Source organism: Numida meleagris, chromosome 1 (genome assembly GCF_002078875.1).
Source record: "Numida meleagris isolate 19003 breed g44 Domestic line chromosome 1, NumMel1.0, whole genome shotgun sequence".
NCBI classification, from domain to species: Eukaryota; Metazoa; Chordata; class Aves; order Galliformes; family Numididae; genus Numida; species Numida meleagris.
Genome location: NC_034409.1, coordinates 60468234 through 60491331, shown reverse-complemented (window position 1 = coordinate 60491331; position 23098 = coordinate 60468234). Strand labels below are relative to the sequence as shown.

The 23098-nt window shown below is 40.9% G+C and overlaps 1 protein-coding gene across 1 annotated transcript in view; it reads right to left on the bottom strand.

The window, feature by feature from the left end:
- The window catches only part of IPO8 (importin 8), a 47125-nt gene continuing 36596 nt past the window's right edge, over window positions 12570–23098 (bottom strand). Inside the window, exons 22-25 of the mRNA XM_021389225.1 lie at window positions 21976–22181; window positions 20388–20606; window positions 19615–19731; window positions 12570–18921 (exon numbers count right to left, since the gene is read on the bottom strand). Coding sequence (XP_021244900.1) covers window positions 18824–18921; window positions 19615–19731; window positions 20388–20606; window positions 21976–22181 — 640 coding nt within the window. The 3' untranslated portion in view covers window positions 12570–18823. The remainder of the gene's footprint in view (window positions 18922–19614; window positions 19732–20387; window positions 20607–21975; window positions 22182–23098) is intronic.

Here is a 23098-nt window from a genome sequence, read left to right as displayed (position 1 = left end):
GGTTGGACTGGATGATCTAAGAGGTCTTTTCCACCCTTGGTGATTCGATGAGTCAATGTACTTCTCTTCATGCATGATCGGTCTGTAGATCAGTTACGGTGGACTTAACTTTTGGAGTCAAAAGGCCCATCACCCCGCTACTACTCTAAAAAGAGTCAAGGACCAAGAAAGGCTTTTCTGTAATTGTTTATCTCAGGTGCCAAGAATCTCTGTGGTGTAAGACAGAACAGCACCACGCATAGACAGTATCTATCCTTTCACGTCACTCTCAGTGATGAAACCTAGATAGTACAGTAGGAGGAAAAGGCCACCTTCACAAGAGACAAGGTGACTGACAGAGGAGGTGAGACAGGAGGGTTGTTTGTGTGTGCACTCTTCCGCTGCAACTCAAAGCAAACCCCAAATTCTTCAGTCATCTGAAGAGCTCCCCAGCAAAGAACATGGCCCACCTTTGTCTAGCGGTTGGCCTCACAGGCCAAAGGTTCCCAAACCCCATATTCCAATGTTTCACAGTAAAATCATAAAAGCATAGAATCATTAAGGTTGGAAAGACCACTAATATCATCCAGTCCAACCACCAACCTATCCCCACCATGCCCACTAACCTCAGTGTCACATCTACACGGTTCTTGAACACCTCCAGGAATTATGACTCCACCACCTCCCTGGGCAGCCTGTTCACCACTGTCCAACCTCACCACTATTTTGGAGAAGAAATTTTTCCTAATATCCAATATGAACCTCCCTTGGCACAGCTTAAAGCCATTCCCTCTAGTGCTATTGCTAGTGATGCGGGAGAAGAGGCTGACCTCAACCTTGCCACAGCCTCCTCTCAGCTCATTGTAGAGACTGGTAAGGTCTCCCCCAACCCTCCTCTTCTCCATAGTGAACAATCCCAGTTCCCTCAGACAATCCTCATAAGATCTGTGCACCAGACCCTTCACAGTTTTGCTGCCCACAGCACAATGAATGGTCTTGTTACAGAGCATTCCACCTTTAACTTGCATTTATTTTGATGTTTAATGCAACTCAGCAGACCCACTGCTGACCAGGCATGGTGGCCACTGACATTTGTGGGCTGCAGACCACCCTGCCAGTGTGAAGAGCTCTTCTTTGCTTCTGCTGTACACTTAGCTCAAGTGGAGGTCTCTGCTAAATCTCAGTCTAAATAGCTCAGCCATTTTACTGACCCCTGTGAGAGTACATATGGCTCCATATGGTGGGAAATCTGTTTTTTCAATTTGCTCCTATGACCAAGTGTAGAAAATTATATACAAAACTATGGAAAGAGAATATTACGGTTGCAGAATCAAGTACTTACAAGTCAGGAACTGGCTGACAAGGTTTCAGTCACATAAAAGAAAGATCTAAATAAATATGTTTTGATAGCCAAAAAATGCTCTTGAAAGACAGGCTAGATAAATAGAAGTAAAAGAATGAGGCCGCTTTGTTTGAGAACAGCTTCTTAAATCATGATTGTCTTTCCAGACCATTTCCTTCTCTCCTCCCTAAACTCCTGCCAAATTGCAGCAAGGTTTAACATGAGCATTTCACAAAAGGTTGATCTTTGTACTTGAGAGATAAGAAAAGTCTGGGCTTTGGAAGTGATTTTTTTGGGGTGGTCATTTTTGAAGAGTTATAATGATGTGAAGTGAGTACCTTAAATTCACTGCCCTGAAAAACTGCAGCGCAACGTAATTCTTCCTGTAATTTTTCTTCCTCTGTAAGGATGACATTCATCCCTGTGGTGGGTCTGCTATAGTTAAGGGAGAGACCTATCAAGATGGAATCTGCTTTCTGCAAAAGTAGAAAATAAGATTTCAGAACAAGTCCGTTTAGGGTTGTGCAACAATCCCTATTCCCCCCCCAACTTCTCTGTCATTAGAGATACACCAAACAAGTGCTGTATTTAAGCTTCAGCAAGGGAAAACCATCTCCCACAAAGCCAAGGCAAGGCAGTGGCTTGCTGTGAGGGAAGCAGAAGATTCCCCAGGCCAAGCTGAAGGAGGGCAGCCATCCAGCAGTGAGTGTACAGCCTACGATCGAGTTATCTCTCGAGCCAGTGCTGAGGATCTACTGGGTCTCAACTGATCTAAGGGTTTTGGCAGCTGGACAGTACCAGGGAGGCTAAAAAATCAAAGCAAGATATGTGGCAAAGCGAGCAAGCAAGTGGCATGAAACCAAAATAAATTGAAACCCTCTCCCTTGCAAGAAGCCCTCCCCACTCCGCAGCAGTCACAAGCTTTGCAGAGTCCTGTTCACACACCAGGAAGGGAACCTGAAGCAAAGTTTGGAAATCTGGTGACACTGTCCACACAGGTGCTACTACAGAAGTGCTCTTCCTACAACGAACAGAATTTTCAGATGCCAGTCAGGCAGGGGACTGATAGATGAAACGAATATGGGAGCAGCACAGGCTACAAAGGGCTGCGTAGGCTGGACTAAGCCATAGGACAGCCACAGCTTGAGGCAAGGAGCAAGTACAAAGAGGTGGTGATTAGCGAAGGAGGTCTCAGCTGAAAGGGCAACAAGCACAATTCCTACCTATCAAGCTATGCCTTTCACTGATAGAAGCTGTACATTCTGTAAGGAGCATTTTACCAGCCCCCCAGTCCACAGGCAAGATTACATCTTCTCTGGAGAAGGGCCAGCAGAGTTCAAAGCCCTTTGCTGGAAACCAAAGCAACTCTGACAAGCATAGACTTAAAATTTATGAGGTCCTGATTGCTAAGAGCCTATGTTTGGGATATAAAAATGTAACAATTATGCCACCCACACTGTTTATTCTTTTCTTATGTGTAGAGATTTGGGCTAGCATGTTGAAATACAAAACAATCTGAGTGCTTTTTTAGGTAGGATTTATAGCATTCCTAGACTGACATTTAGTATCACAGTTTGCAGTTGAGCATATTATTCAACAAGCCACCTGCCTCTATAACTGTCACTGGTCGGGCCCAGACTTGGTTTATGTACAACTGAGAGGAACTCCTGTTCTTTCAGTTACTGCCTGTTTACAAGGAGGTTTCATGGCACACAGCACTGAAAAAATCAATTTGTAGAAATAAAAGACAAGGGTGAAAGCCTGGCGTGATTTATCTTGTTTGGAGGCAGTAGAAAGGAACATGTGAAATCTGCATTCCAGTAAAGATCAGGACAGCCCACAGAATAAATTGGCACTGGCTTGTGCAGCCAGCGACCCCACAGGAACACAGCGAATGGCTTGTAGTGAAGAGTCAGGGATTGCCAGGTGGGCTGGCAGAAGGCCTGCAGTTTTCACATCTGGAGCTTCCTGAGCCTTTTTCAAAGGACCAGCTCTACCCAAAGGGATTTGTCTGACTTCTTTGGTGTGAGTGCTGCTGTAAGGTAGTAATCCAGCCATATCCGTGGTGACAGGAGGTGGCAGAGGCATGTCAGAACGGCACGCACTGTATGTAGTGTTCAGGCTGCCACAGCACAGGGCAGCCCCAAAAACTGCCTCTCTGAGTGCCTCCACACTCATCAGTAGAAACAGAAGCAGCACTTGGAGGCAAGTCTCTGCCCAAGTGCAGGTGCAGCAGTCTTGGCTCCAGCACTGGCTGTGCATTGTTAAGGCTGGGATTCTCTCAGGCAGCAGAAGCCACTGATAAATTTACTGGAAATCCTTACGACTTTTTATCACAGCAGAGCATAGAGAGGGCTCAATCAAATTGTCATTTCTGTGCTAATACAAAATCTGGCAATTTCCTGCTCTATGAGGAAAAAAAAAAAAAGCCCATTTGATGCTTCCCTGGGGTCTAGTTGCAGTAGAGACCAGGGAGACTAGGAGCTGAATGTTTCTGGAAAAGGAGTATTATACTCACATAGTTTGCAGGGCAATTTGGTGTGCTCCATTTCTAAGATCTCCATATAGACAAAAGGCTGGTCTTCTGTGCTGATTACAGGTAGCAGACATTGGTCTGCTTCAATGAAGATCTCTTCCACTTGGAAGAAATATGCTGGCATGCCAAAATTTTTCACCTGGATTTAAATGCTATAGTGTCTGATGGTACCTGTTATTCTTCTGCAAGCATCATCAATTAAGCTTTGAACACTGCAAAGGAGGGGATGCCTAAATCTCTGTGGCGTGCATTGGATCATACAATGCAACATAACCAAACATCTGCCCTTTTGGGAATGGCAAATGGACAAATTGGTGACATACAGAATTAAAACCATAGAATTATCTAGATTGGAAAAGACTCTTTTTGGCCTTCATGTCCAACCATCAACCGGACCTACTAAGTCCTGTCACTAAACCATGTCCCTTAGTGCCATGTCCACACGTCTCTAAAATACCTCCAGGGATGAGGACTTGATAGCTAGCTGAGCTCTACCTGAACCTGATCTTCCTAAAAGTGATCATTATTAAAAAAATAAATAAATTACATGTACATCATTCCTGAGGATCATGGGATGAGAAATCATACATGATAAAAATCCTGCAGCTTGATTTCTGGCACATAATTGGAAATACTTTTTGAGTTTTACTGCAAAAGGAAATAAATGGTAGTACTCTGCTCCTGGTGCCTTTTCTCTATGGTTGGTACTTCCCAAGCACAGAATATAGACCTGCAGGCAAAGACTGGATGATGGTACATCAATTGCAGAAATGAGTTCTGTCTGGCACAGGCAAGATGAGTTGTCTCTTTTTACAGCCATTATTTGAATTATATGAATTCTAATATATTCTGAGAAAATGTCCCAGGCTCATAATCCTGAGGACAGGCCTTTATGCTAAAAGCAAGCTTGTTGTAAATGAAACTTAATAACCATTCTGCAAGTGAAGGTGATGACACATATAGAAGAAAAGCTCTTGAACATCAAGAGTATTGAATAAATGCATTCCATCATTCCTTGAGTTACATAATCATCAGGCCAAATGGAAGATAAAGGTAGGAGCAGGAGGGGGAAAAAAAAAGTGACCTAGATTGCTAACAAGGGCTTTTTGGAAAACTGCCAAAAAGGATGCTTAATGGAGGTTACAGCATCAAAAACAATGTGTTCAGAGACTTAGGATTTTCTTCTCTCAAATACTGCTTCCTTGGATGCTCAATTGGCCTAGAAAATCAAGCTGATGCTAAGTGTTGAGATTTCTTCTTCCTTAAGTCTGCCTGGCGTACATACACTGCCAGAAGGAACCCATGAACACTTCAACAAAGTGAAAAATAAATCTATTATTATTTATTAAATGTTAGGTATTTAAATGTTAGTCATTTACAGCCAAACCCAGTACAATCTTATGAACCAAAATGTTGCTATAGACCAAACAATAGCATGAGAAATATCAATAAAACCTACAGAAACGTCTATCAGCTTCCCTAGGAAATGCTCAACTTGAAGCAGCTGTCCAACACCATCAGAAAGATCACACCAATTTAAATAATCACACTTTGTGGTTCTGGTTTGTAGGACTTAACTGACACAACAAGCAGATATACAAGTAATAAGGAAGCCTTTCTTTCAGTGTTACCTCTCACCATCTTTCTCCCTGCTTTCTGGCTCCTGTAGCAAGGCAAGGCACATGGTGAAAAAATGTTTCAAGCCAGTGGGTGGCATCCAGTATTATATTCTGGATGTGTCGGTGGTGGTTTGAATATATCAGATATTTTTAGCTACTGTAAGCAGTTCTAAGCAATCAAGTATTGTAATCAAGAGCATAGCTCAGCTATATTGGTTCAGTCAGGATTTTAAAGATTCAGGTTTTACAGCTCTCTTAGTTAATGTGCTAGGATTGTATAAATGTAGTTGCTCCCTGTTTCAGTGTAGCACAGTCATTTTCAGAAGTACGATCTTTCTCAGAACTCCCCACTGTGCTCAGCTTAGTGGATAGTTATTTCAGTAACAGCAGCTTTCTGCAAGGAAATAGAAAAGGTAGTCCTGAGCCTGGCTGGAGGTGTTCAGAGTTACCTGTGACTGTGAAAATCTCTGGGTTCCAGTGGGCTACAAAGCCATGCTATTTGAGAAATGACAGAGATTGTAGACAAAAAAAATTACAGAAAAGCCAACCCTTTCAATACCAAGCGGGAAGCCTACAGAAAGCCCGTGATCGCTGCCCAGCAGAAGCAGCAGGAGAGGAGGACAGGTCCCCGTGCTGCTTCCACTCGCGCTTGCCGAGCTGCCCGCGCCCATCTCAAGGACGCGGCCGGCCGCCGTTCAGCACCGCGGACAGCGCCCGCCCGCTCCCGCCCTGCCCACGCGTGCTCCCCGGCCGCGCTCCCAGGTGAAGAGGAGCCAGTGGGAAAGCGCTGGGCTTGGGTGTGTTTTGGCAGAGCTGCACCTGAACTTGGAAGGCTCTGTCTCGGTGGTGGTAGTCACCTGGGTTTGGTAACAGAGGAAAAATGTTTCTCTCAAAAATAACATCAGGAATCTGGAAGAGAGTTCCGGTGCTCTAAATCGCCAAGAAACAAACAAACGAACAAACAAACAAACAAACAAAAAGGATCCTTTATTAATAGCTCTGTATTTTCTCTCTAAACTTGTGCGTACCTGGGTGTCCCCTCTGCCTCACTGCCACACTTTGATCCCAGACCTTCCCACAGCCTTCTCCCTGGTTTTCCAATACACCCATAAGAAGATAATGCATCTGTGCCTTTCATTGCTGTACCTTCACAAAGAAAAAAAATCTCAGTGGCAGAGCTTCAGACTTGAAGGTGCAGTTATTGTGGCTATCTATCATCTAGACTAGGGCTTTTGAGGTCATGAGTGCACCCCTCCTTTTCACTGCAGTAATGCAATATAAATGATTCCAGGTGCCTTTCTTAACCTTTGAAAGCCCATACTTCCCCATGTACCCTTTTCTCCTTCAACAATTGGCTCTGCTGTCCTGGAAAAGCTTAAGATGACAGAAGTCACAACCTATTTCCCTGAAGACTCCAGAAATCCTTTCATTCTTCCAAGTCCCTCATGCTTAGACCCTTTATAAGCGTGGTGTTTCTCCTTCTCGCATTCTTCTCATGTGAATGAGCAACCTACTTCTTCCAGCAAGCAGAATCCACCAGACACCCGATGAAACTTTGCAATTCAAAGATACACTGCTGATTTCTGAAGTCGCTTCTCATTTTATGCCTCCTCCTCATCATAAGTAACTTGTCAGAAGTCAATATAATACACTAATGTCAAACTAGTCTGCAGGGAAGCCACCCCTGTACATCTGCTCAGATGAGCGCACAAGCATGAACAGAGAGACTTAAGAATGATCACTGCTGCAATATTATGCTGTTTGATTCTCCCATTCTTAATCTGACTCTTACCTCCCACACATCAGCATTTCTAGTAGAGCACTTCCGGACATGATACAGACCACTTGAGCTCATCCTCCAGCATTTGGACTGCTCTGAGGAAGTGACATACCCTTGCTAATGGTACTTCAAAGCAAGCTGCAGTTTCCAGGGTTAGAAACTGCATAGTAGTGGGACTCATGCCTAATGCTTATTGCTTTTTCTGCTCATTTCCTCTCAAATGCAAATTCTAATTATCCTCTGACTGTCAGAAGCAGAGCCACTTCATTCAAGATTATTGCCATTATGATATGTTGAACAAGGCAAGAACACCTGCCATCCTAATCATCTCTGCACACACAGCCCACCCAAGCTACTCTGCCTCTACTATCACCAAATTCCCACTGCCCAACCTACAGAAAGAGCAGCAAGACTGGCTGGATGAAATCCTGAGTGACCTTTACCTGATCTCAGAGCTGACTCTGCAGAAGGTTGACTAGAGTCCTCCCAAACTCCCTCCCAACCTAAAGTGTTCTGTAGTTCTAAGTTTTCACACAGGGATAGTAACATACACTGATAGACACTCTCACTGTGTAGCATACTCTGCCCCATGAGTTACATCTTCCTTCTTTCTCTTAATCCTAAAGGTCAGGCAAATGGCCAGCGTAGAGCTCAGGATCTGGACAACACATGTAGAGAGGCTCGCCACATATCGCCACATCCCGAATCAGAACCGTACCTACCTTTAGGTGCTTCTGTTCAGCAGATTTCCATGCTGCTCCTCCTGACTGCTTTTTCAAGGCCCTACAACTTTGATGTTCCCTGACTATTTTTCACAGCAGCCACTGACAAAGTGCTGACCTGAATGCAGCCTGACAAGCTTTCTGAACACTGCAGTGTCATTTACTTGTGTTGGAGCACCCGCAATGAAAGACAAAAATGAAAAGCATCAAAAATGTCACAATAGATGGTGCAATTAAGGCAACGTATCACACTGTAAAACAGAAGAAAAACTATAGCTCAGCTCCTGGGCAAGGAAAAGCTGCAATTTACTGTAGCAAGCAAAGCATATGCATCAAATTACTCCCATGTTTCAGAATCTCTCATGTATGAACGTCAGCAAAACTGACTGCACACTTGCACACAATTGGCAAACAAAAAGTGGAGGCTTTCTTTTCTCTAATCGGATGGTTATAATCCTCCTGTTTCTCTTTCTCCTCCAAATAAAACCTCTTGAGGTATTCATGTTAGCACACTTACCCACTCGACCTGGATGGTTCATTCCCCTGAGCTTTCTTTATAACAAAAGAAAGCACATTTTCCGGGAGGGTGATTTAGAGCAGCCAATGGCTTAGACGCACACCTCTGGCTCTTGCCTCCTCTACTACAGAAGCCTAACAAGATAAGCTTCCTAAATTCAGTGCCTGAAATCAGATGGCTTGCCTTTTTTTATTTTTCCCTTTCTTTTTTCTTATCTCCCCATTAGGGCTACACATACTAGCAGTTACAAATTTGTGTCTTCAAAGATCATACCTACAGCTGGTTATTTTTTCCTCTATTTGTCTTTAACCAAAAAGGAGATATTATAATAAACAGGAAGAAAAGGGTAATATGAAAAAATTACATTGTGAACTAGAAACCATCCAGGAAAGGACAAAATGCTTCCCAGTGCTTTCACGCAGCTTTGGAAATTCATTAGATTACAAACTGTTAGTGTCCTGTTAGGCAATCTCCTGCAGCAGAATAAATCTTGGGCTCAGGCTTCCCATAATAAGAGTGACCTTGGATGAAAGCCACAGAGATGGCAGCAAAATAAACTAGCATATGTCCTTTGACATTATGTTTAAGTAGCTTTTATTTTCTGCAGCAGTACTGGCAGAAAGTAAAATCTGGAGTTAAAAGTCAACCACAACTCCCTTCCCAATGAAAAGTGAAAGAAAATTAAACTTTTTTTTTTTTGTCTTTCTCAGAAACAGAGCAAGAATATCAAGCTATGAGCTAGTTATAGTTTATAAACAAAGCAGTTCTTTTTCCTGTCGTCTTTAAGGTAGGATTTGTTTGCCTCATGTTTCCGACATCTTCCCCAACCTGCTGTACAGTTATGGAATTTCATTCAGTCAGGCTACTATTCAGTAATTAGGCACTGAAACACTGAAAAAATTGCTCAAGATCTGCTTAAAAGCATTTTAACACAATAGTGTATCTACAGCAAGTAACAATAAGAGAATCCCACGGTTACTAATCGATGCTCTGTGGCAATATCTAGCGGCAGGAAAATCTGGCTTTGCTCTGCAGTTCTTCCTAATTCAGTACAGCAGAGCTGCAAACAGCAGCCACCCCCAAGGGCAGCGCATGGGAGGGGGGGAAAGACATGCGTGTGAGAGGAGGTTGTGCACGTGAATGCATGTGAGAGGAGGAAGCCAGAGCCACAGCTAAATATTTCCCTGCTTACAGAAAGCAGAAGCTGAAGATCTACAACAAGATTTTCATGCCCTAGAAGATCGCTGCATCCTAAGCTGCGCAACAGAGAGAAAAGTGAGATGATAGCAAAATGTAGTTGAGTGGACAGGAGATAAATACAAGCTGTCACCTCTACCTCTCTGTAGGAGGCAGCAAGGCAAGATTTGCAACCACAAAAAGCTGCTGCTTCAGTCATGCAGTGGCAATGTTTTTCGGTATGCAATCAGTCAGTAATAGAAAATTCCATTAAACAATCAAATATGTCTATGCAACATTGAGGAGGAAACAACCACAAGATCAGAGACAGCCTGAGACAGCAGAACTCCCTTCTTGACAGAACGGCCTTTGGCAGCCAGGAGAGGCCTTTGGCTCCCCCAGCCTGCTGGCTTAGAAGGCCCGGGATTCCGAACATAGCTGTGCTTGCAGGAAGGAGGAGCTCAGTGGGAGAAGGTCAGCATCCTCCTTACCTCAGTCTGCCAGAACACTCACCTTCACGAGATCAGTGATCCATCTGATCAGCAAATTTATAGGATAAATATTCTGCAACTGAACGTCACAAGCAGTAACTTTCTTGTGGCGATTTCCATGCTTGCCTTTCCAGTGAAATCCATGCTTCTTGGGCACAGTTTCTCTCTAGGCTAGCCTGTTTTTTTCCCTCTCAATGATGAAGATAGTCAGTTTTTCTTAAAATAAAAATAAAAATAGGGCAAAAACAGCATGATTTGCTCAAATTGAATTGATTCTTGTTTGGCAAAACTCAGCAATTGTGATCCGAAGAGCCAGATTCCATGTAGCTGTTTAATCTCTCTTCCAGTTGACAGATTTTGGAGATGTCTACTCATAGAAATGATAGCTGGTTCTGCTCAGCACGCACTCAGACACATTATGGTGTGATTTTGTTCAACCCAGAAAGACTCTCGTGGCAGGGGGAAAATGTGAGGCAGGGTTTGCCTTCTTGATACCCATAGAGCTCTTCCAGAACACAGCCACAACCACTGCTGAGGTGCAGATGTCAGCCCTATAGCTGTGGTCAAATGCTTACATAACAGTATAGCCATTTATCTCCACTACTGCACCTTGCATAATCTCTTGAGGCAGAATCAGGTGCAAGGCATGGCCTGCTGGAAAGGACTGTGTGGTTTATTTATACTGAACGGAGCAGCAAGACTTGGAAGCTGCAGGCACCCGTATTTGTTGCTCTTGCACACAGTGTTCTACAAGGTGCTGAGAGATAAAAGGTCAGTAGCTTTAATAATAGAGAAAGCAACCATTATACATATACTGATATGACCTATTCAGAATATATATGTCTTTTTTTTTTATTATTATTCTGAATTTTATTTGTATGACTACGGAGAGTTTTTCTGACATACACACAAATCCATGTAGCATGAACTCTGCCAGAAAAAAACAAATTCCATAGGAAACTGCACAGGAGCGACTGAAGTCCCAATGTTTTCATCCAATAGGTAATTAAATTATTTCAATTATGCATTTAACATACCTAATACCAAGAGAAAGCAAACACTGATCATCTTTCACCTTTACTGTGGACTGACTAAAAGAAATTACCACTTAAGGGATCTTGAGTTAGAATTCAGCTTACAAATACAACTTTGGCTAAAGATCAACACTGTCAGAGGGCAGAAAGAGGCATGAGAGCAATGTATTTACATCAGTAAAAAATACACTCTTCAGAGCCTGCTATAAGTGGCAGCAGCCTACACCTTCACAACGGATCCAGCATGTTTATTAATACCTGCAGAGAGGCCATGAGCTTCACAGCACCCTGATGCATGGAGGAGATGATACTGCAAGTCACCTGATGTACTGGTCCCATGTGCTTAGGTTCACTTCAAGGCCTCGAGAGTAACTGACAACTGGCATGCCATTCATCCCACAGCTGAGAACCATTTTTCTACAGGAGGGCTCATCACATCAAGCAACCCACACAAGATACAAGTGAACAGTGTCCCTGCTAGATAGATTAAAATTGCAGCTCAGTAGAGGAGCTCACTGCTAATAAGCAATTTCATAAATTATCTATGTTCTGGCAGAGCTTCTCTGGAAGCAATTAACACTGAACCAAGCACTAGAACCCAGCGAGTTTCTTGGGTGAAATCCTGATTCCATAAGAGCCAATGGCAAAGCTCCCAGGTACTTTTATAGAACCAGGATTTAATCTCTCGTACCAGCTGCAACATACTGCTACAGTTTTGGGCAAACTACACTAACTCAGCCTCCCAGATATAAATATGTGCCACTTGCCCCTGCTCTTAGAGATACTGTAGAGGATTCTCAAAAGTGCCCTGTACAGAAAAGGGCATTATCAAACATTACAATCTTGCAAATAGGCTGCTTCAGCAACTCACCATGAGGGAAATACTACATCGATAAAAACACCAGGCTCAGGGTTTCAGCAAGATTGATCTCTTCTATGGAGGCTTGGTGAAACTACCCTCTTCATGAACTCCATGTGCAGAAGACTGGTCTAAGCCTTGGCACAATCCCCTCTCACAGGAATACAAGATCACTATCTTCACTATTTTTACACTTTGAAAACCGTATTTGGATGATCCGTAACGATCTCATCTACAACAAACATCAGTTACGTTCTTTTGCAGACAAACCACGCACATGAATAGTAGCCTGAGAAAGCCTGAGATTGACAAGCACACTGATACGCAAATGCACTTATTAACTCTGGGTAACACATGCTATTGTTTAAAATTAATTCTGGGGTGTACTTGTAAATAAGTTTTACAGCTGTATGAAGAGAGGCTATAAAATAAGACTGGGCTCCTTGGTAGGTGGCATGTTACATTTTTTTAAGAAATATTATTCCTCTCATATAAATGCACAACAGATGTAACATTTGACCTAAGCAGTAAGATTTATTACTATTTTTAAAGCAAATTCAGCGCAGCTTAAAAGAACACCGTACATAATTCTTTAAGTTAGGAAGAGATTCTTCTTGTCATCAGTGCATGTTTTGCCTTTGTCAATTCTTGCCCTCAAAGCCAACCCACAGTTCAGTATTTTAGGCTTCTACAAAGGCGATGACCCTGCAGTCCAACCTGACAATGTAACACAGTGATCTCCCTCTCCTCGTTACAAACAGGGGCTGATACCTTTGCTTTTAATAATCAAAAGAAATCTGCATGGCCTCCTTGGTCCCTTTTTGAACCAAGAATACCTCAGGCAATTTATGCTAAGTGCATTACCAACAGCACATACAACCCAAAGCAATTTTCACACTATGTTTGGCAACAACAACAAAAAATTAAAGCTATGATCAAAGAACAGAACCTAGCTTACATTGTTCTATATCCATTTCTTTACCTCATGCACTTTTGTGTAAATATTTATTGTTTCCTATTGTCTTCAGAGGCTATCGTTCTGTTTTCTCAAAAGAACCTGTTTTAACACAGTCTTCTCCTTTCAAAGCACCATCCACTTTCCTCTTAGGTCCATTTCCAACATCTCTGCGTGTAGAAAGTAGTGAAAGAGGGATATGTGCAACGTTACTAACAGAGCCATGTTGAAAACATCTAAAAATGAGGAACAATTCCTGGGTTCTGTTAACCTTCAATGGTTAACAGTCTCGTGAAAAATTCATAATGCAGTAATCTGTAGTAATTCATGTAGTAATTCTGCATGCTGAGGACAAAAAAGATTGAAAATTAAAACTAGACAAAATATCGAAATCCAGTTTCAAGAAAACACTCGTTTTTGTTGCTCAGCAGCTTCAATTAGCAAATCATTTTTCAGATTTTGTATTTCACTTCATTATGAAATAATCCAAGATGGGCCAGTAGGCAGAATCTGACCAACTCTCTCCCTTCACCACAGGCAAACACTAAAACTTCTCCATTCACATTGGAGAAATCAATCCATCTGAATGTGTATATCCCATCCCACCATGCAATAGCCAAACACTTACAGTTTTGAACCTATCTACAGCCTACAAAGAGAACTGTAGCATTAACATCCACTTGTCTCATTTTTTTCTGATATGAGCATCTACCAGTTTGTAATTAAACCTGCTTTCTGAACCTGAATTCACAGCATTGCAGCAATGTGGGGGTGCCCAAGGAGTCAAGTGCATTCTTTTTCTGAACAAGGGCATGGAACACATTTCTTGAACGTTCCTCTAGAAGATCCAGGAAAAATTTGGAACAATGCAGGATCGTATCAAACATGGCATCTTAATGTAAAGGGATGCCTTCCTGATTCCTAATTCATCATAATTGCATATGGCTGCAGACTCTCTTTGAAGCCCCAGAGCTCAACAGTCAGGCAGTAGTTGTTGAGCTGGCTCCCTTGACACAGAGCACCTTAGGTAGCGATTTGATGGGAGGTATGCTGACAATTTTTAAGAAATGCTGTAAACCCACACGGCGTCTCCCACTGGTGATTGCACATCAGCCACAGCAAGAGGTTGTCAAGACTTTTTAAAGAGATCCATTTGTTCTCTGCTACAGAAAATCCCACAAAGTCTTTACCTTGTAGTAATGGCTGTCAGATTCATGTTGCTGACATCTGGACAGATGTTGCATTTTCTATTTTAAGAGTAACTCAGAGCATTTAAATGGAGCATTGCGATTAGATCTGCATGCCAGGGAAGTATCCACCCACTTAGTGCACAAGCATTTCTTTAGTTCTCTTTCATTTTTACACTGTACTTTATTTGTTAGTGGATTTTTGTTTGTTTTATGGGGTGGGTGGTTTGCATTTTACAGAAGTAACAGCAGTGGAAGAGATGTCAAAAGCAAGCAGCTTGGCCTATTCATATATCCTTTTTATGATATGATTTTATGCTAAGACTTTCTGGTATCTGGCATAGTGTTTGGCTTCTAACACATCAGAACATCCACCTTTACTGCTTCCCATCTGTTTTGGTTTAGACTTGACATGTGAGAGAAGAGGGTGCTGTTTTCACTCACACTACCAAGACCTTGGTACCAATACCTGCTTTGCCGCCATGAGGGAAATGTGATTCCATATGCAGCTGCAAAGATAAAGAATCACATGGACTTGTTTAATGTTCTCATTTGCAGGCAGAGATCCTTGAGGAACTCAACATTAGACTGTCTAACATCACTGAAAGACTGACTATTGCATATACCAGAACTAGAGGTGAGTATCTCAATTACACAGTGTGTTTCTGTCTATCATTTGAGCAAATCTAAGTGCAAGGTGCAGGGATCTCAAAATACCATTTTGGTATCTACTCATTTTACATAGTAAATCATGGAAAGGCTCCTCTCAAACAGCAGACAAAAGTGAGGGCTTTTGGACTTCTGTATCACTTGCATATGTTAAACAAGAGACTTTGCTCTAGAGATAGAGATAGGTTCTATTGTTTCAGGAGCAACAGCATTTAACAAATTTTGCTAAAGTTTAATTTTCTCAAATATTTTGTATATACCCTGAAATATCTGCTAACAATGGTTGGCAAAGGGAAGGAAATGAGGGAAGAAAAAAGACTGAAAAGTATTCTGGAAACAAAAGACGGTTAATCATTCGTGTTGTCCACAATTCCTTTGGCTCACAAGTCTCAAGACAGACACTTGCTCTATAGTAAAAGGAACAAAAAAAAAAGGTAATAAAATTCTTTACAGTCCTACCTTCTCTCTTCTACAATGTATGATGGAATCCAGAACCACAAACTGCCTGCACTTCATAAGCAAATGGCATATCCTAAAGCAGTTCATTTCATGTCTCATGCAGACACCCTTTCCCCCAAAACCAAGAATCTCAAAATATCATTTTCTGTAACATTCTTTATATACTTTGACTTACATCCCAAAGCACATCTACTTCAATCTGACTGTGTGCATAAGCAGGGTTGGGTTTTTTTGCTTTTTAAGACTTGTTTTCTGCTTGATATTCTGCTCTCTTCCTGTAGCTGGCCATTTTGTTGAAAGATTTTGCTGTTGCATGAAGGCAAATCAAATACTTCGACTTTGAAAGAAAGACAGCAAAAAGAAGCAGCCCAAACACTTGTCGATTCTTATTTTCCTTTCAAGAGTGACAAAACAGCATAAGCAATTCAACACCCAGGATGGGTTAATTTAATCTGGAAAAGAAACTTGTTAATTTAAATTAACATTTGATGTGATTATAACCAACACAATGCTAATTTCATACGTAAAGCCCTCATGATGCCCACAAGTCATCTTCACACTTTTGGAACATGGGCATGGGGAACACTGGTCAGTCCTTAGCAGTCTTTTTTTTTTTTTTTTTAATTTATTTTACAATATGTTCACGATTCTCTGCGCTTCCAGTGGCCATCATGCTTGGCTGGCCAACGCTGGTATGTGATATCCCATTATTACCTTGGCTTGAAAGTCAGACAGTAACGCATGTTTGTGTTACTCTCTTTTTAATGTAGTACAAAGCTGGACACAACTCAGAAAGAAATCCCTAAAATCCATTACCTATTTATGATCATGTACAAACGGATATTTATCATGTTAAAAGAGAACCATATGTCGAAGTGGAGGCTGGAGCCCAGTAAATCTTTTTGGGTGGAATCCTTTTTCAAGAAAAGAAATAAAATAATTAACATTTGCTTTTGCCAGTAGAAACATTTGCTCATGGATTTCCCGGGAAGGGAAGGGCATTTAACCTTCTTACATGCCATCCCCTCAGATATCTCTGACCCCTACTGCAAAATGGACAACAAAGATTCCCGATTCCATGCAGCTGATTAAACCCCTTATAAGAAACATCTGGATGAAATTTTCCTGGCAGTGGACTTGAAAAGTATACAAGAAGCAGAACCAGGGAGCAGCCACAGTTCAGCTGAGTGACACAGAGATAATGCTATGCAAAAGCAGATTTTTCCTTGAATACATTAACTTCTAACTATTAACTTGTGATTGTGCAAGCAACCTTATTAGCAGAAGAAAAATAAATCCCCCTTCTACTCTGCATGCCAGTGTAGAAGAGAAGATCAGGTTTTGAAAGAAATTCTGTTCAACAATCTCTTTTTAAATAAAATAATAAAGGTCTCAAACAGTTTACCTACCTAATACTTAACTTCAATTGTCAGATAGGAGAGAAGTTGTTCATATCCTTAACTTCCAAAAGACATTTCTGAAATTTGTAAAGATTTAAAAACTTCAGCGGTTTCTGAGAAACTCACCAACAAAGTGAGTTGTTCCTGTCATTTAGTAAATATACCTCCAGGCCTAAATCAGTAAAAGTGACCTATGATTTTCCTGGCCTTCCTGCCCTCTGCTGTTTGACTTGTGAGAGCCTGTCCAATGCAGTTCAATGTACTTTTCATTTCTGAAAATACAGACCCTGGAGTTCCCACAGTTTTCCATTTGTACAACAGACCTAGAAGTGGGAAATTTTCACAGTTGCTATTAAGTGAATAATAGCAGTGAAAAGCCTATATGAACCACTTTTACTCTGCAGCCCCTGTGGAAAAAAAAAGCAGCATCAGAGAACAGTGCTGGAATTAAGTCTCACACCAAAGTGCAGGAACAAGGGAAACAGAGCGGAACCTTCTGTGCCATGAATGCAAGACAGAGAAGATTCCAAAGTATGGGGCAAGGAAAAGGGAGCAACACTATGGCCTTTTCCTGATGCCAAGGCACAGGGAGCTTCAGATCTATCAGAATGAATTAGAATTACTCTGACACTGATAAAAAAAAAAATCAGCTTCAGCACACTGCAGGGCCAGCAATCTGTAATTATCTACAATCCTTGAAAATCTGATAGGTTATGTGGAAGGGCTACAACTTTCCAGTCAGATCAATGCTCTAAAGAAATACATCATCAGTATGCGCTTAAAATTGCTTTGTAAGTATTTTTAAGTCTTATAGAAATTAACACATAGAGTCAAAATCTGGACTAAACATTTTATCTCCAATTCAAACTTCACATTCTAAAGCACCCTGACTTATTATGGCTACACTGGTGAGACCCCAATAGATCTAGAGAAGGGGCACCCACTCAAACTAGTATTGCTATCAGTTTCTCATAATGCTAAGTTTCTCACTAAATGATCATATTCATAAAAAAACCCAACTATTACATATGTTTCAATTTATGAGAAACCAGCCTTTGAAATTCAGGAAAAAAAAATCTGGCAGATAACAAAATTTCAGCATTGAACAAGAACAGCCAAATGGAATGCAGACCAGAAATTCTATCACAGAAGTGTAACAGTAAGAAGCAAGTCCAGAACTGTTTTTCTTCTATCAAGATAAATAAAATACTGTAAATATTTTGTACCACATTATGCATTCAGTACTACCACTGGAATGGTAATGAATGAATAAAAACAGAAAATCAGGTTATAGGAACCCAACAAAAATAGTAGAAATAAAAAAGTTGTCATGTAGCACATCTACATGAGAGGGCCATGCCACTTGTGCAGGCAGGAGGTAATGTCAGTGTAGATTTAGGATATCCAACTGCCACGTGTGCCATCGTAACTCAAGTGAGTTGATTCCATAGCTAAGAGAAATAATTTAAGACTACTACATCAAGGGAAAATCTGCAATTTTGTTAAGACACTCTGACACAACCAGTGTATGCTCTGCAACTCCAGCAGACACTTCCCTATTCACATTTGGCCTGCACCAAATTGGGAAGATGAGATAATAACCCAGCAACAGGTATACAGCCAACAAACAGTTAAACGGTGTAGTACAAAGCAGATGACAGAAAAACATGGAACCAAGGCTTACAGTGTTATCAAGAAATGTTCTTACACTTAAAAATTATAATGCACTCCAAAAATCCATTTGTTCAGGCAATCCATGTACAACAGAAGGCACTGTTATCCATATGAATCTATCAATTCTGCACAGCAAAAACCTGAGAAGTGCAACTCAATTAGATGCAGCCTGGCCCCTCCCAGTCATTCAGGTTCCTTGAGGACAAATGTTTCCTTTTCAGTCCATCAAATTATAAAAACACCACAAGAATTTGTAAATTACAGTAGCTGGTTAGAAAAAGCATTCTGGTGGGGGAAGCACACTGCTATATTCCAGAAAACCTTCAGCAGCATTAAGTTACCCTCCCCTATCACTCAGAAGTCAGGATGATTTTAAGAAAATGTAACGATGAAACCCTTCTCATTGACCTTCATAGCTGATCCTTCAGTTTCCACCAGGAGTACTTCCAGCAAAGTTAAAAGCTAAGACCAGTCCTTTGTTGTCAAATGTGTAGCCACTTTGCTGTTCTATTGTCTTAGTCTCTAGAATTCAAAGAGAAAGGATATGAGCAATAGCTTGTAGAGAACACTTTTGCCAGAGATAATACTATTCATCTAACAATGCAAAGTTGTGTAAAAAACTTTCATTTCCTAACTGCAGTGACAGTAATAAATTATACCACAGCTAGTTTTTCTATAAATGCATAAACACACGCTTCTTCAACAGAATGGAGAAATTCATCCTCTACAGAACAACTGTATCTTACACTATCCTGCATGCTTCTTGATTAAATATGAATTTATTTTTCCATGATGCAAGCATTCTAAACACTCAAAACAGTACACTGTCTGTGAAGGCAAGGGTAGCAGTTGAAAAGCAACAAAGCTGTTAAACACAACGTTCAACAGTAATCTTCCTCCAATGACAGGCTGATGGTGAGGTATTGCCTCAATTTGCTTTTCATGTCAAATGTCAGGTTGTGCAAAACAAGTTCATAGCCTGTTCTAGCAGTAGCACATGTCAATAATAAGAGGGCAATTAATTATAAGCATTGGTAATCGGAATAGCACACACTTCCAGGCAAAAGATAGTATAAACACAATATCCTATTCATGCTTCTCAAGCCTCTTGTAAGACTTATGATAATTACCACAGAGATTTATTCTGTCGTTAAAGATTAGATGCAGTTCCAGCACCCCTGCAACACTTGAAATGGCCCCAGAGAAGAGACTCACCTGCAGCATTTCGCCGGTGTTCTGCTAATGTATAAATTTCCTGCAGCTGTTTCTTCTGATCCTCACTCAGCGGTGCCGTCAGCAAATGGTACCAGGCAGCATCTCGGCTCTGCACCGCTGTCAGAACAGGAATGGATGGAAAGTGATTATCAGCTTACACTGTGAGGTAATTTCAGAAGAATAAGATGAAACACACGGAAAAACCAACAGAACTTGAACTGCAAATTGGATTCAGTATTCCTGTCGGTTTCTCAGCACAGAATCCCCTCTGCAAACAATCAGTTTGGAGGGAACTTCATTACATTCTCTGCTTTCCGAAACAGCGAGTTAACGGTGAGGCCATTATTCATGGACAATGATGAAGTGAATCTTTTAACTGAAGATTCTTATCACAACTAAAAGCAGCAGGACTAGGCAAACAGGAAAGGGAGAAAAAAAATTTTTCCATTATAATTTTAATATTTAGAAAGTGACAAACGTTCATATATATAGGAGTCCCTCTAGTGACTGAGTCTCACTTATTTAGGCTGTGGTTGAAAAGTTCTTAAAGATGACATGAAGACAATTAATCTCTAGCTGTATTTACTGTCATCTACTTTTTGCAGTACCTGGAAGCAAAAAAAAAAAGGACTAACTTAGGACTAACATTAAAAAGCATTCCCAGTTTCAATAATTTAAATTACTACTAGAAACAAAGAGGAGGGCTTTTCCCAATAATGGCAGCAAAACTATTTCATCGTATCGTATCATTCTATCCACTAGCACACACATACCTAAAAGTGCTTGTGTGAAAAACTGGTATTCATCAACACCATTTTCAAGGTCAAGAGGTGTGCTGAACCCTTCAAGAGCCGTCTCTTCCAGTGCATCCTCATCCCAGTCATCGTCATCATCGTCGTCATCCTCTTCTTCTCCACCTCCACCTCCACCATGGTTCTCTTGCATTGCCTGGCTCACTTCATTTGTCTCCTCCTCATCACTTGGTATCTCTTCTGCAAAAGCATTCATGTGTTTTGTAAAGCTATGTTTAAAAAGTACTGGGAAACAATGACTTACAAATGAAGAACAATTAATAAATCTCATTTTAGGTTGGAAAGAAGATCCTCTAATAACACCCTCCCCCAAAATCTCAGAAGAACTGGAAATAACAGGCTATTAAAATGTTTCATATATTCAAGATCTTTTGTTAGACTTTTGTTTCTAAAAATGCTTGGGGAATGTGAAACTGACATCTTTTTTCCTTCTTTTGTGTACACTGTCTTTGTGCCATTATAGGATCCAAAATAATTTGTGTAAATTTGTCTTTGACAAAATCTCCCATCACCATCTTTATCCAAACAAACTTAAAATTCCACTTTTTGCTTAGCTCTACCTTCCGTTCTGCTTATGAAACAATAATTATATCCTGAATTACATGCAATTCCAACATGCAACTCCAAGCATTGCTACTTCTCATTTACGGAAAGATATTGCTGACTTATAACTGAGGTTAAAAAAAAAATCCCCTCCAGTTCCAAACCTTCAGCTCTTCCTGTGTTAACAGGATAAAAAGTATAAAATGGCCGTATCTGCAGCAAGCAGAGGGACTGTATCACAGGATAGAGATTTGAAAATTACTGTGCTGTTTCTATACTGTATGTACTCCTACCCATTTCGAGGAATTCTGTAATTCCATTACAGAATAATCACATGAAATGTTAATAGATTGTATAGTCTACTTAGACCCACTCTGATTTTCAGACCTCAAGCCATCTCCTACTCCAAATCAAGCAAGGCCACACCTATCTGCCCGCAACACTGCACAAAATTCACTTCCCACAACTCTCACTGCAGTGTACTCTTTGGATGTTTTCTCCCTTCTGCCAGCCATAGCAATAAGAAGTCTTTCTACTGCAGGAACCTCTGTTGCCTCCACTTTGCAAATCACTGGATGCCATATTCCATTTGGACAAAGACTTGCAAGGATCTCCTTTAAAGTTCACTAGAATAGGTCTTTAAAATAGCTGGGTACTAGGAACAGTTTCTTTCCAGGAATCAAGAAAAAAGCCAGTGGAGCCCCGGAAGCTTCTTGCTGCCTATGTGAGAAGACGGAGTACATTCACAACCCAGAAGAGAGGATCTGCAAGTTTTGTTGTTACTTCTGAACCAATGTTATCCTCTCTCAAAGTATTACCTACAATACGTTGAAACATTTTGATTGCATTTTGGGAGGAAAAATCCATGTCTAAGGTGATCTTTTGAACACCCAATAAGCCTATTTATTTCCAGCGGACTAATTAGCCTTGGAAGTGAACTGCAATCTCTTATCCCCTTAAAATTAAATCCAGACAAAATCCACAATGTGAAAAGGGGAGATTTTACCATTATCTTCTGCAACGTGTTTTTCATCTTTAGCGTGATCCTCGTGTTCTGTGAGTTCTCGTGAGGCGCAAACTTGTTTCAGGCCCAGAAAAAGGAGGAGGATTGAAGGGACAATTTGAGCAGCCACAGCATCCACTGCAGGTGGTCGGTTCTGTAATTCCATTAGGATGCTCAGTCCTATTATACACATCTTTCTGTCATGGAGACTAAAACAACACACAAACATAAAACAAAAAAACAGAATTTCACTGAAAGGAGTATTAAAGTGCTGGCACTCAACATGGCAGAAGACAGAGAAAGTCTTCAAAGTCTACATTCAAAGCTCCTAAACACATGATTTCTTTTGTTCTGAATGTGAGTTTCCCACTGGAAAGCACTTGTCTAATAACAATTAGCAATGTTAAGCAACATGCTATGTCCAACAACAATGCTATGTCAACAAGCAATGTCCAAATTCCTGGAAGAATTGTTTATTGGTGATAGATGGACAGTTGGACTGGATGATCTCAGAGGTCTTTTCCAACCTTGGTGATTCTATGATTCTGTGATTACCAAATGCAAAGTTTGTAATGCTAAAGGAAATAGTTAAACAGTTAGGTAGACTGTCTGGTCTTTAATAAACCATTTGATAAAGATTATCATTACTAAGTAGAATGGAAAATTAATTTGCTTTGGCTTTGGTAAAACTACTTCAGTAGCCAGGACTGAAATTAGTAAAAAGACTATTAGTGAAGAATAATGACAAGCAGGACCACACTGAATTGCAGGGTGCTTTCATGGAGTGCCACAGAGATAGCTGTATTTAAGCACGTTTATTAAGAGTCCATGACAATGGCTGTATTACACATTCAGTTTCTGACACCACCTTGAGACATGTTGCTAAGTCCAGTGAAAACTGTGACTATATAACAGACTGTGTAACATCAAGAATAGCAGGCAGTATGTTTCAACAGGGGACTTGGAAATGTGTAGACTGGAATTCCAGGAGAACAAACGAACTATAATGTAAATATGCTTCATGTCAACAACAGAAATTATTAGGGAAACTAATTGCTATGAAAGATTTAAAAAATAATAACAACAACAATCATCAGCCAACAAGTCGTAGGACTGAAGGAGGGAA